We start from the raw sequence: 15,930 nt of genomic DNA, 5'->3' as shown, positions 1-15,930 counted from the left end.
GTAAAATAAATGCAAAAATACTGGTATGAGAATTTATGTCTATTTACATATTTTCTATATATTTACTCACATTTATATGGTTATATGACATCTATGCTAAAATGTTTTAACACATTTGTCATCTATAGTTTAAAAAAAAAAGTTAGCTTTCGTTGGATAAAAACAAATGAATTTTAACTTTCAGTAGAGCCTAAATTACTATGATGTGTTAATGAACTTTTGTGGATAAATTTTTAAAACAATACGAAGCAGGGCTCGGCAATCACATAAGTGTATCGGCAGAAATTAATGTATGGCTTTGTGATATGTATTGGAGAAAAATTTCTTAGACACAAAGGCTAAAAGGTAATCCATTGGTCCTTAAGCATTGTTGTGTATGCTCTGTAATTCTATATCCATTATGTATATTAAGTAGTAAGACATGAACCATTTCTCCTCACTTATATCCTATGTTCCTGGTGGTATGTAGAACTCAAGAAAGGTTACACATATCTAAAGTATAATAACAAAAAATATTTTCTCCATAGTTACATTGACATAATTTTTATTTATTTATTTTTATTTATGTCTTTGTAAGAATGGAAATCAACTCAAGTTGTTTAAGTAATAACAAGAACAAAAAGAATTGAAAATTGAGCTTGTCTCAGGAAACTACCCAAAGACATGATGTAGAATTATACTTAACCCAAAAATGGGGATGGGAAACAGGATCAATAGAGTCATTATGTGTCCAGATAGTATTTTCTTTCCCACTGTCTACTGCCTCAGCGGACAGCTATCCATGCTCTGTACAGCATGACAAGTCCACATTCTCCAAGTCTGCGTGTTAGAATTCCTTGACCACAGACAGAAACTTACTTTTACTCCCAAATTAGAGCCAGAGAAAAGTCTAAACAACAGAGTTTGGGTTGGGTGTCCTTTCCCTTCATTAAATTAGTTGTAGTCAAGGGGTGCACATTTTTTTTTTGAGGCCTTTGTGAAATGTCGCATGTCCACATCGTAGAGACCATATCATGTTATATATATTGAAAACAAAACAAATCAACAACAAAATAAATGATTTTCTATTTTTTCTAGGCTTGGAATATTGATTCTTCTTTAAGAGTTCCAGCAAATGTAGAGGTTATGATAGGGAAAATGCAACAGAAAACTTACAATACTTCTGGAAACTGAGGGAAGTAATAGTCTTAACACACTATTTGATAATTTTTTGTAATGTTTTTAAAAAGTTCCATTTGCTTTAATAATCTTAAAAAAAACTTGAGCAGAATAAATGAGTACAAATTTATATTTAACCAAATCATGCTAAAACTACAAAAACAACCAGAACACCTTAAAAATAACAACTGTAATACCCTAAGCATGTTTCTCATCAGCATCAAAAGAAGTTAAAGTAAATACAACTGATAGCTATCCATAACAAAACTTCAGATAATATTTTGATCTCAACAAAATTTAGTCTTCGAATCCATGAGCATAGAATATCTTTCTGTTTATATAGGTCATTTTAAATTTCTTTAAGCTATGTGTTGCATTTTCCAGTGTATAAAAGATTTGTACCTTCTCAGTTAATTTTATCCATAGATACTTTATTTTGCATGCTATTGTAAATGGAATGGTCTTCATAATTTTTGTTTTTATTTTGGATTATTTACAGCTTGTTTATAAAAAAACACTGATTTTTCAGTTTATTGAATTTGTTGAATTTGTTTATTAATTCGAAATTTTTTCATAGGATCTTTAGCATATTTATATATAAGATCATTTCACATGTAAGTAAAAGATAGTTTTACTTCTTCATTAATTTTAGTGTCTTTTATTCCCTTCCCAATCAGTCCCCTCAATTGTTCTGTCTAGAACTTCCAGTACAATATTGAAGACTAGTGAGATTGGGCATCCATGGCTTGATTCTGATGTTAGGGGATACCTTTCAGTCATCAGCATTAGTTAACAGTGTGTTTTTCATAAATGGCCTTTATCAGGTTGAGGAAATTTTCTTCTATTCTTAGTTTATTAAGTGTTTTTATCATGACAACATGTTGAATTTTATCAAATTTTTTTTGCATCAATTGAGATGGTCATCTTTTTTCTTACCTTATTCTATTAAAATGGTGAATTATATTGATTGATTTTCATGTTGAAAAATCCTTGAATTCCTGGAGCAAATTTCGCTTGGTCGTGGTGTATAATCCTCTTAATATTGGATTTACTTTATTTTGTTAAAGACTTTTACATCTATATTCACAAGGGATATGGGTCTGTAATTTCCTATTCTTGTGATGACTTTTTCTGGATTTCATGTTAAAGTAATGCTGGTTTCCTAAAATGAGTTAGGATGTGTTTCTTCCTCCTCTAGTTTTGACAAGTTCAAGAAAAATCGGGGATTTTTTTCTTAAATAATTAGCATATATAACCAGCAAATTCACTTGGCCTTGGGCATTTTTTTTGTGGGAGGACTTTGATTACTGATTCAATCTCTTGTTAGTTTAGTAATCCTTTTAATTTCAGTAAGATGGTAGTAATAACATTACTTTAATTTTTGAATTTAGTAATTTTATCTTCCTCTCTCCTTTTATTGTTATTTTTTAAATGAGTGAATCAAGCTAAATGCTTCTCTTTTGCATTGATCTTTTCAAAGATTCAACTTTGGTTTATTGATATTTTCTATTTTTCTATTCCTTATTTCATTTATCTCTGCTCTAATTTTTATTACTTGCTTCCATCTTCTGGCTTTCAGTTTATTTTTCTTTTCTTTTTTCAGTTCTTTAAAGTATACAGGTAGGTTATTGATTTGACATTTTTATTCTTTTTTAATGTAGGCGTTTATACCTATATCTTCTCTCTCTGAATCCCCAAATTTTAGTATGTATGCTTTCATTTTCATTCATCTCAAAGTATCACCTAATTTACATCTTGATTTATTCTTTGATCCATTGGTTGTTCAATAATCTGTTGTTTAATTTTTACTTACATGTGAATAGTCCATTCTGTTATTGATTTCTAGTTTTATTTTATTGTGGCTGGAAAAGATACAATCATTTCTATTTTATTAATGTATTGAGACTTCTCTTAATATATAGTTTATCCTGGGCAATGTTCTATGTGCATTTGAAAAAAAAATTGCATATTTTGCCATTTGAGGGTAAAGTTTATAGAATATGTCTATTGTGTGTAATTGGTTTTTAGTGTTGCATAAGTTTTTTCTTTCATTATCGACTTTCTGTCTCGTTTTTTTCTTTTTTTTCCCCATTATTAAAAGTGGAATTTTGGAGTCTATAATTATTATTGTAAAGCTTTAAATTTTTCTCTTTAATTTGCAGTATATAAGGTTTTCAGTTTTATCCACCACAATGTTAGAATTAATCTTCCTTAGGATCACTAAGTCACTTCTTACTTAGCCATGTGCTTTCTAACTTCCAATATTGTGTTGTTTTTAATCCAGTTCTTCTCATCCTTATGTATATCTTTCAAAATATTTTCTTTTTAGTGGTTTTGAAGGACTTAAGCAGGAAGCAAAATGATGTTCATGTGTTTAATTTGCCGCAGTAAACCAGAAATACATTTAGAAAAATATATATATACATACTTGGATTATGTATATTAAATATGTGTAAAATATATGTACAAAAGACTTTATTGCTTTTTTAATTTCTACAATACTTAAAAGTAACACCTATCAAAAAACTTTTAAATTTTATTTTATTATTTGTTTCAAGTATAATCTGTATTTTATTAAAGGAAGCTGTGTGTTAGGTAAAGTTAGTTTGGTTTTGTTTTTTGTTTTTCTTAAGGTTCAAGGTCTTTAAGTCTATACATTTCTCAGAAGATTATTTATTAAGGATGTGTAGATTTATCCTATTGGTTGCCATTAGGACTATTGAGAAATCTAATAAGAAAATTTGTTAATTGGACCTAATTGGATAAAAGTTGAATATAAAGAAACTAATGTAAGGGGAATAAAAAGATTGAAAGTCAGAAGCAACAACACCATCTGCAAAAGAGGAGGCAGAATGTGATACCCAGAAGCATGAAAAAAGCCCTCATCTTCTCTAGAAAAGTTCCATGAACAGTCCTGCCAACATGCCCAATCTTTAATTTCCTTTTCCTGATAATAAAGAGATGGCTGTAGCCCTAGATGTCTATCAGAATTTTAATAGAGTTGCATTTGGTGACCAACTTCCTTAAGTCTATGAGGAAAGTCTTTAATAATCAGATAGAATACGAAGCAGTATAGAATTGCCTTTTTCAGAAAAAACATGATGGAATGGTTGACCTTGTTCTACACTCCTTGTTCAGGAAAGGCAGGGGTTTCTGCACCATTGATGCTGTGTACCCAAGAAAAGAGTACAAATTAGAAATGAATATTCTCTGGAATCAAAACATAGAGGAATAATTAGTCTCCAAAGTTTTTTCTCCCTGTTACCCCGATGTTCTCATTCTTCTCTTTACTAACCTCTTAAAAATGTCCTACCAAACAGGAGCTTTTGTGCTAATAGAATAATTAACTAGGACCTGGAAGCGTTCTCACCTTTATTACTTGATAAATTTATGATGTGGATGGGAAATTTCCTAAAATGGAAGAAATATGGTCATGAGCTCCAAAGTGAAATGGTTGGCCGCATTTGTTTAAGGAAATTTTATACGTAATAATTATTTTCTGTAAAATATTATCAATAAGATATCATACTATTGAATCATTGAGGATTAAATAAAGTTTGTGGGCTAACCTGAATACTTATCCTATTAAGTACTGTTTCAATCAATGAATATTAAATAGCTCATGAACTATAATACCTTTGAAAATTTGACTGTAACTCCAACTCCTTTGAAAATTATCTACTTTTTGGTTGTTCATTAGAATGAAATAAGATAACAATAACAACAGCAGCTATAATATTGATGTTAATAATAGTTAACATTAATGTTGTACTTGTTATCTGACAGATATTAGTTTAGGTGCTTTACATACATTAATATATAATAATTTTATGAGACCAGTTCTATACCATCTTCATTTTACACGTGGGAAAAGTAAAGCAAAAAGAAATCAACAAAACTTCCAAAATTACACAACCAGTAACTGATGGAGCCATCTTTCAAATCCAGGCAGTAAGACTCCAACTCCAATCAATACTCCAAACTACTAGTGAGCAAATGAGATATTTTTAAAAAGTTACCAGTTCTTTTATGACTAAAATCCCCTTGAAAATTTTTTCCAAGTTACTCTATTTCCAACCCTACCTTCTAAGTATACTTTTTCCCCCCTCTTACAACACATTTACTCACATCTTCACCTATCATTTTATGTAGATGGCTGTTACATTCAGATTCCTAGGCTTTCTACTAAGCTCGTTAACATTTCCAATTGTCTATAATACATGTCTAATATATATTCCACTGGAATGATAAAACTTAGTATAAACAAAATCCAGGCAAAAAAATGTAATGGTTAATAACTCAAACAGACATGGATTTGAAGCCTGGCACCATCACTTACCAATTATGTGACCTAGGACATAAGTAACCATTTTGAGCTAGCTCCTTTTTTGTTTGTAAAACAGGAAACAAATAGCACTTATTTCCAAGGACTGTTACAAAGATTTAAGAAAGAAATTGCTCAGTAGAATGCTTTAGTCAGTATACACAAGTGGTAGTAATTATTAGAAGGGAAACTTGGTTTAAAGATGTTTTCTTATTCTTCTCCACTTAAGAGCTACCACACAAAGAACAAACTACATAAGAAAAAAAATAGCTATATTGATGCTGCATTTTATATAATTAAAAAAAAATATATATATATATGGTAAAAAGTTATTTAAAAATAAACTGTTTAAGACTAGATACAGCAGGTTCTGCTAGCTTTCCTTTATTGTAACGATAAGAATTGCCTTACTAAATTAAGAAATTATCACTCTGAAACCATTTATAAGGTTAATATAAAAAAGAAAAGTCAAATTTTATGTTACATGGAATATTGCTCTCCTGTCTTCCATGCTTTTCCTTTTCCAACCAATTTTCATCTGTCAAAATCCTAACCATTTTTTTAAATCTCTGATCAAATCTGACTTCTATTAGGAAGCTTTTGTTAATTTTCCTTATAACGAATGTATTTTTCCTCTAAAATTTTATGTAATTTTGTATCTCCCATATAACATTTTTGTTATAAAATATTTATGTTTTAATTATCTCATATTCTTAATAAAATATAAGGCAGTTTTCCTATTAAATTTTTAACTGAAATCTATTGGAATGACATTGATTGATAAAATTATATAGGTTTCAAGTGTACAATTTAATAATACATCACTTGAATATAAGGCCTTTCTGAGCCTAAGCATATGACATATATCTCAGTATACTTTTCAGTATTTAGGTGATTACCTTTATGTAGGAAGTTCTATAACATAATCTCTACATTTAAGAAGGAAATGATAGAGGAAAGAAACAAGAACAGTCACCAAGTTATAAACACCATGAAATATCTGTTCAATGAGATCCTGGGGCCCTGCAGCCTAAAAGACATAATGAGAGACACCCCTGGAAATGAGCTCTGATATAAGCTATGTTAGTGTGTGGCATGAGGTGCCAGGTCATGAAGTAACTTCTAAATTCACACCAAACTCATATTTGTCTTCCAACAATGTAAGGTAGAAAATGATATTATCATTTAAGCAAATTACACATGATCTAAAGCTGTGTGGAGAGAAGGTTAACATATAAAGTAAAAACATTTATAAAAATATAAAGTATCTCTTTATATTGAGTGTATTGTTTTCCTTTCTTTTATTTCATTTTATAACTTGTAGAGAGTTTATCAATCATTTAAAACTAATCAAAAGCCAGGGATGAGAACACGAGAATCAAAATATTGAGAAGGCTGAGAAAACCATTCGTGTAAGCAATAACATTAATAAATAATGTTTTAACTGAAGAAACTTTCATTTGGTTAAGCAATGAATTAAGAATATTGATTTTATTTTGTGGAAAAATGAAAATTCTAAACATGTAGAAGTCATAAACATGGAACAACTTAAAAATAAATTGGATTTTAAAAAAGTGGAAAATGAACAGATTGATATGAGTCAAAACTGAAATATTTATAGAGCTACAGAATAGAGATAAGTCAATAAGAGCAAAGACCAGGGTAAACAACTGATGCTCTACGGTGAACCACACTGCCATATTTTTTTGGACATTGTATTTTGTGTTTTTACATCCCATCACATCTACAAAACACTCATCTGTGTCAACTGCTTTGGTGGGAAGAAGAAAAGGAAGGCAAGTATTCTTGGGATAAAACATTCTATTTTCCACTTTATGCCCATACGATTTTGACTACTCTAGGAAGCTCACATAAGTGGTACATACTGTGTTTGTCCTTTTGTGACTGGCTTATGGAACTCTGTACTTTCTGCTCAGTTTTGCTATGATAATGCTAAAAAAGTTTATTAATTAAAATATTAAAAAGAAGGCATTAAAAACATGTTCATAAAGAAAAATAATTTTCAAAAAAATAAAGCATATTAAAATAATTTATTGAAGTAGATTTTAAAATTAAAACTTTTATATTCTAAAACCAATATTCTTCTAACAGTCAGTTATTGCCATAGTTGTAACATCTCTCCCTCAATTCTCTATTAGCTATATGATGGTCTGAATTGAACAATCAGCATTGTATTGAATCTGAAGATTGTGTAGCCAAATCTGCCCTTCTAGTACAATGTCTGACTTCTACTTAAAAATTTTTATTTAAGTTTTAATATGTTTTATCATTATTTGAAAATATCTACATTACTTGAGAATAATCTATCTACTGCTTTAAATTTTAATAAAAAATAAGATATTTTTAAAGTTTTGGATTTATTCCAAAGCCTGACATATTTTAAACCTCACAGATGATTTAGCATATGTCTTTTATCTCATTGAATAGAAAGTGTAATTTTTTTCTGTCTGCTAATTGATTTATTTTCTTATTTATTATATGAATCAAGATCATTCATAGAGGAGAGTGACAGCTAATTCTTAAATGGCAGCTAAGCTACTAACAACTAACTAAAAAATAAGAAAATGCATTTTCTCTAAATATTACTCAAAACATTTACAGAACTAAAAGATTTTAGAACAAATATTTTACTTTTAATAATCTAAGTAATCTAAAAAAAGAGTTAAATATAATATATTCACCTATGATCTGTCACATCTGTCTATCAATCAATCCACTAACCTATCTATAATGTCAAAACATTTGCAGTTACTAATGGAAACTATTATCAAGTGAGATTTCTTTGGCTCCCAATCCATTTTTATGAAATAAATAAATCACACAGATGATGAAAGTATTTTTATCTGTTAATGTCTGTAACCATAAGTCCAACTTCAAGTCCTCAGTGGCCTGGAGATATTAAGTTAAAAGAGAAACCTTGGCTCCTAGATGGGACATGGAAAGCATAAAATTAATGATTAGGAAAAATCTTTCTGTATTTTCCTGTCAAGGTCACAGGCTGAGGTTGGAAAGAGTTTTGAGAGTGTATCTTAAGCTCATTCTATGTTCTGTTGTCATCATTAAAATGATCATACTGCAGTTGAAAACATCAAATAAGAAGTAACCATTGACATCTTAATTAATGATCTCAAATCTTCCAACTTTTTGAAATGACATCAAAATCATCTCCACTGGCAAAAATTTATTTGCATTAAACAGAAAATATAATGTTGTTTTAAATTTCTTATGCCTTTTTCATATTTACTTTTTAAGAAATAAATCTGATAGCAGAATTACATGAATGTGCTTGCAGAAGTCTAATGAATTGTCTGAAATAAGATGGGGAAGAAAGTTCCATATTCACTGAACTACAGATGTGTGGCAGTTCCACTTTCTTTCAGTTGTGGCACACCGGACATACTTTCAGTAAAGCAGCCTTGTTTTGACTGACTTCACAAAGTAGCAGCAAGGCCATGAAAGATCATACTGTGTTCCATCTTCTGCAAACATTGGAAAATGTACTTGAACTTCCACTTACCATGAAGTTCATCATGATTGAATGTGTTTTGTTAGAGTTTATAGTGTGCAACAGGAAATTATATTTTGGATTTACTATAGTTTTACAGTTTTCCCATATGTGGGTAGCTAAATGCCACCAAATTATTATACTTACTTCTAAATCTAAATATGTAACCATATAAATGTGAGACTTATTTTTTTGCAGATGAAGGAAATGCTTATACAGTAAATACTCTTGGAAATTTTAGGTGTATTATTTGGAAACACCCATTTTAATACTCCTATAAATACATTCCAGTGGATTAAAACTAGAGTTGCCCAATGTTGTTCTTTAGTATAGCTGGGGCTATTTCTAGAGTATGAAAATATTTAAATTAGATAATCATTACTATATGATTGTTGAATGCAGGTGAAGTTTAAATATTAGGCATTCTAGAGAAAGCTTACTAAATGCATGTCTCAGATATTAGCTCCTATTAAAAACTATGTTTTGTCAATCATTCTTAACTAGAAAGATTGTTTGAACAAGAGTAAATATAAAGATGAATAATTAGTTCCCCCTTATTTTGCCATTTGGTTATCAGACCTAAAGAGATTTCAACCTGGTTTAGGCCAGACAAATATGGAATGAAAAAGCAAAGACTATAATCATATTCTCTTACCAGAAATCTTTAACAAATCTTTAACAAATCAAAGTTAAATAATATTTACATTTTGCTCTTTATTAGTGTATATTTTTATGGGACATCTCAGATAGCTTTGCACTCTAAATCAACTATGTTTATTGCCACTCTAATCATTAGAGGTAATTAGCTCATCAAAATCTGGTTCTTGTCTCCCTCTGCTGTTATTGTTTTAAATCTAGTATCAGTCTGTTTTATACCCTGTCTATCCCTATATCAGCCTTCTGAACTCCTAACCCATTCCTCAAACATAATCTCAATTGTAATGTGATACATTGTCCATGAGGTCTTACCCGATATTATTCATCTCCTTTGTCTCCCTAAACAAGCTCCTAAGTCTTTGCCTCTCTACTTGGGCACGCTCAAATCCTGTCTTATGCCCTTCGTGAGCCACTAGAAAAAGTGTCAATGACTACTCTTTTTGTCCACCCTATAGCAATTAATATAGCACCTAGAACATAAAAATAATTACATTTTATTAATGTTTATTTCTATCTAGATCCACTTTAAGTACCTGTTTGATAAAGTGCATATGATATGAATCACTTGAAGAGAATTTCATTGTGATTGAGAATCTGAAAAGAACATCTTTTAAAATTACATAAAATTACTTTTGCTTTATGATGGTGTCTTTAATTTTTTAATGTTTCAATGCTTTGTTTTCTATCTTTCTTTAGAGGAATTTTTATAAAGCTCTGAAGACATAAAAATTGTAAAGTGATGTGCTTGTTCAATATATAGTCCTCTTGTGGGAACAAACGTTATTTTATCAAAGTAGAAGATATAAGGATATAAGTTCTTGATTAAAATTCATTTAGTGTGTTATCGGACTGAATATACATAAAAGAAATATTTGACATGTAGATCAGATTAAATTGATTTAATCTCAGTTGAAACTTAAGCATTAGTCATGGATAATTACTGTTGGAAAGGATATGTTTTAGCTATTCATTTACATAATATGAGCTTTCTGAATTGTATAGGAATTAATTAATTTTTTTAAAACTGTGGCAGCTGCACACAACACACAGCTTCTAGTTAATGTAAAATAATTCATTGACTACTACAAAATAGCCAATATCCTAATACAAATCTGCAACTGGAGTATAAGAGTTAAGAGGAAAAATTTAAGAGAGAATCTGGGAAAGATACTCACCATCTTAAATATACTAGAAATGACCTCATTTTATGGTAGAGCATTCCTCCCTGAAAAGAAAATTGTACTGATTTATTAACCAGATTAATTTGTGATTAAATGTAAAATGAGCAGACTTTCTTGATCAACATTAAACTCATTCTTTGATAATAAAAAAATAAATTAAAAATTTTCTTGATAAATCTTAAACTCTTTATTTGATAGCAAGAAATTATTTGTTAGTAAGATAGTAAAAAAAAATAAAAGAAATGATATAAAATTACACAAAATAAAACTATGTGAGTCAATATTCTCTGTTAAAATAACAGCCTCGTTTTGTACCCTATAAACACTAGATCAACAATGACATAAGTAGTAGTATAAGGATGAAAAGATTTTCCAAATTAAAATCAGTCAGTTATAACTGACATAATTTTGGACTTTCTTTTTTAATGTATAGCATTGAACATTAAAAAGCAATAATGGTCTACAGCCATGCCACCCTGAGCATGCCCGATCTTGACTGATCTTGGAAGCTAAGCAGGGTCAGGCTTGGTTAGTACGTGGATGGGATACCACATAGGAATACCAGGTGCTGTAGGTGTAAAATAATAATAATAATAACAATAATAAAAAGCAATAATGTAAAAATAGGAAAACTTGCCCAGTGTCATAGACACCTCACCAATCATGTTAATTTTTCTATATCTTTTTCTTATTTCTTCCTAATTCTTAATACTTACATTATTTTTATGGTTTTAATCGTATCCTGAACTTCTCATCTTTTCCACTTAAGAGCTTTAATAATTATTTACCTACTATTTTTCTTTGTGTTATATTTATTTTAATTATAAATTAAAATTTCATTAAGTTAAAGACCCTAAAGTGTGTTCCCAGAAGCAATGATATCATCATCACTTGTAAACAAAAATAGCAATTTGGGGCTATTCCTCAGATCTATAGAATCAGAAGCTCTAGAGTAAATGGAGACAAAAATCTATGTTTTAACAACTTCTCTAGGCTATCCTATTTCATGCTAAACTTCAAGAACTACTTCATCAAATATATTTTCCAAATATTGAAAAGCTTTATTCAATACATTGTAATATTCTAAACTTTTAAAAAAATTTTATAGAATGTTTTATCAACAATTGAAATATGGTATCAAAAATTACGACTATTTTAAAATTGTTTTCAGCAAGATTTGTTTCAATTTATATTGCTAGTAAACATATAAATTAGCTTTTAAAATTATACTGTTCATGGCGTTGGTGTTTTCTTGGTAATTTTAATTTTGCTAACTTTCATTTGGAAAATGTACATATGTATGAAAAAAGTGCTGCATGGGTTTCATTTAAAAAACAAATAAGATTGATTGTTTAAATACTTTCTCATTTGTGTATGTTTGCAAATTAGTTTCAAAAAGTAATACTGATAATCATAACTAATATTTGAATGGAGTTTTATATGTGCCAAGCCCTTTCATCTTGATAATCCTATGAGGAGACACTATTATTCCTGCTTCACAGATTAGGAAACTGAGTTACAGATATCTTAGGGACCTACCCAAGGTCCTGATGCTTGCAGCTGGTGGAGCTGTAATTTAAGCTCTGGATCAGAATCCACATTCTTAATAACTATAATGCAATTATGTAGAGAGATGATTTTATACTACCTAAAATAATTCCTGTAATTTAAGTTTATAACTTCTCAAATCTTTTCTTTCTTTTTTGCAATATATAGGCATCATTGATGATAAACATATATATACACATGATTCATTTATATATGTGTATATACATATTATATCTGTGTGTATACAAATATATATGATAGCTCTCTCTATATATACATATGCATACATATATATGCATATATATATATATATGTATATATATATATATGCATATATATATATATAGTTTACTGACATTTTTTATTTCCTAGTAAGATATAGTTCTCAAAGGAGAAAAGCCAGTGCTACCTATAAAAAGCATAGAGATTGAAATTGTTTGGTTTTAGTACAAGACTGCTGGATCGATCTATACTTTTCTTATGCCAGTAGATGAACAAGTAACAAGAAAATCAAACCATCCATGATTTATTAATTCAGTCATGAGATGCATAAGTGATCGTCAAGTGGAAAAGGACAAACCAAGGAAGGATCAGCTATTGGGAATTTTCAAAACACTATTTTTCACTCATATCTTCTATTATTTCCTGTTTTATATACATATATTTCCTTTCTTCTATCTAGAATTCTATTATTGTAAAAGTTGACATTTATTAAACATTGACTACATGCCAGGGATGTATTTTCTGTGGATTATTAAAGGTAGTAATTTGTACAAATCTAGGAAATGGTCTATACTATTATCTTCATATTATAGATGGGGCAACTTGGCACAGAGAAATGATATCAAAGGATATAAAGCTAGTAAATGATAGAGCCAGAATTTGAGCTCAGGCAGTTTTACTTTAGAGGCCTTGTCCATAAGGACAACACCACTCATTGGGGAGGGAGAAGAGAGCTCAAGGAGAGGAGAGAAGGTGAGAAGAATGTTGAGGGTGCATATGAAAAAGTTCATCTGCTAAGTTCCTTTTCCACTGAGCACAACAACTGTACCCTGATTTTCTCTTATTTTCTTTTATTTGAAACTTTGACATGAAGGTATTATTTGGGCATATGAATCCAAACGATATTCTATTCTTTACCCTCAGGATTTCACATTCAGGATGGGCCTTTGGGATCTTGCGAAAATAAATACTGTGGTTTGGGAAGGCACTGTGTTATCAGCAGAGAGACGGGGCAAGCAGAATGTGCCTGCATGAACCTTTGCAAACGGCACTACAAACCTGTGTGTGGCTCTGATGGAGAATTCTACGAAAACCACTGTGAAGTGCACAGGGCTGCTTGCCTGAAGAAACAAAAGATTACCATTGTTCATAACGAAGACTGCTTCTTTAAAGGTAAGCACAGGGTGAACCTAAAGTGTCACCCTCCTCTGTTTCCTTCTTCTCTACTAGTGAGTCTAAGCTTAAACTCTAACGCAATTTTATATTAGCAAATGTTTGAAAGTAAGAGGGGAAAAAAGTGAGCTTAATTACACCAGTAAGCAGCAAACGTATAGACATTTACATGGAGACAATTCTGAATTTCAGTTATGAGAACGAAGCTGGCCAAAATATGACTCAAAATTTAATATAGCTTACAGCATTGTACCATATGGCTTCCCAATCATGCAGTTATCTTAGGGATACAGGGTGGCTGGCCAATTCAGTCAGCAAGCCAAATCCACCCAGTGAAAATCACCTGGGGTGGGACTGAGGGAATGGTGAGTGCCAAGCCATGCTGCGATAACATCTCATTTCCTCCTGATTAAAAAGAATGGTTTCAGTTTGCGCCACATAATTCAAATTATATGGAATCCATAAATGCCCATCGTAATAACCATGAAGAATTCATACTAAACTCAATTAGTCAACCTGAGATGACCATTATTTAAAAATTTTAAGTATTGGTATTTACTTTCATAGTACTCAAAATCATTGGTCTTTGTTTATGAAAAAGTATTGCTGAATTAGTAATTCGACAAATTATTTTAACATGCTATGTAAATAAATCATTGAACAGCTTTAAAGTCATTTATTGACTTAGAAACATACTTATTATTTGTTTTGTTATTTGTGCTGGAGAGAATATTTGCTCATTAATAGTCATAACCAAACTAAAATTCTAAAGTGTTAAATATATGGAACTTTCATTATGCTAATAGATCAGTGACTGATCTACCTTATTTCTAATCTTTCGCTCCATGTCCCAATTTTTCAGAATATTCTCATTCAGATACGTTTTCAAAACTTATTTGATGTTTTAATTTTTTGCTTAAATTTATGCCTCAAATATGTTATTACATTTAAATTTGCTCACCAGTTAACGTAAAATGACTGTTTAAAAAAATGGTCCTTTTTTAAACTTGATAGTATAAAGTATCATTTCCAAGGTGATAAAAAAGTGATCACAGAGATTTTAAATGACATAAATACAATGCTGTGTGGTTATGTGGCTACTAGAAGCTGTTTGATATAAGTGAAGTCAAATTATAAGAATAGTTTTCTTATCAGAGAGACCTTCATGTACCTCAAGTACATGCACAGAGAATTTTATATTAGATTCTCTTCCTTTATAGAGAGAATAGCAGCTACTTTGGTTTTAAGTTCAGTTTATTCCCCTCTCCTATCAAATCTTTTTTAAAAATAAGTAAAATCGATTCTATTAAAGCTCATAAAAGAGTATTTTTTCTGTCATTTTGACCTGTGATGGTACAGTAGATGTTTTTTGTTCTCCTAATGCATGATATCATAAAACTACATAAATAATATGATAATAAGTTTTGTCCAGCAACACCAGGGAATTGATTATGTGGAAATACATGATATAAAATATCATGTGGGAAAGAAATCTGGTGTATTTAATGTTTTACTTTATTTCTGGATTCTTAGGCATAATGCAACACAATAGGTAAGTCAGCATGGAGACAGATATACTGGCTAAGAATGTGTCCTACCTTATGAGCTCCTAAACAATCATTTTAAAACTTTTGTTCTTTAGGCTTATACTAAACATATTTATTAGAGCTATGATTGCTTCAAAATACTTTCTCATCATATATATAGTTAAAATACCATTTATAAATCATAGCACATTTTCCAGAGTTGAAGGCCTGCATTGTTGTGAAGATTAAATTAATTTTTGTGTTTGTGAATTATATTTTCTATGGAATTTCAGCAATTTATATTGTTTCCTATAATGGCACACAGGAAGAGGCAAATCAAAATTTTAGGTTCAAGAACTGCTAAAAACTTATGTTTAATTGTTTAAGAAAAAATCAAAACAAACAAAATAATAGGAATGATTTTTCTTCCTTAGAAAAACATTTGCTACTTTTAGATTTAATAAGAGGTGATTATGAAAACCTTTGACTAGGAGTCAACAAAGGAGAAACTATAGGCCGAGTTCAGGTTGCAGCCCATTGTTCTAGTAGTTTTGTTGGAATAGCCATACCCACTTGTTTAGGGATTGTCTCTGGGTGTCTGCACTGCAAAAGGAG

General features: G+C 30.2%; 1 protein-coding gene and 1 pseudogene across 3 annotated transcripts in view; both read left to right on the top strand.

Moving 5' to 3' along the window:
• Positions 1-15,930, top strand: part of FSTL5 (follistatin like 5) — a 498,432-nt gene that overhangs the window by 125,826 nt on the left and 356,676 nt on the right. For all 3 annotated transcript variants that reach the window (XM_006917006.2, XM_006917005.2, XM_006917004.1), the window contains exon 3: positions 13,541-13,789. In XM_006917006.2, the coding sequence (XP_006917068.1) occupies positions 13,541-13,789 (249 nt within the window). The remainder of the gene's footprint in view (positions 1-13,540; positions 13,790-15,930) is intronic.
• On the top strand, positions 11,305-11,423 carry LOC112483949 (annotated as a pseudogene).

This window comes from Pteropus alecto, unplaced genomic scaffold, assembly GCF_000325575.1.
Source record: "Pteropus alecto unplaced genomic scaffold, ASM32557v1 scaffold166, whole genome shotgun sequence".
Taxonomy (NCBI): Eukaryota; Metazoa; Chordata; class Mammalia; order Chiroptera; family Pteropodidae; genus Pteropus; species Pteropus alecto.
Note: the sequence above shows the minus strand (reverse complement) of the source record. Positions and strands in the feature narration are given on the sequence as shown.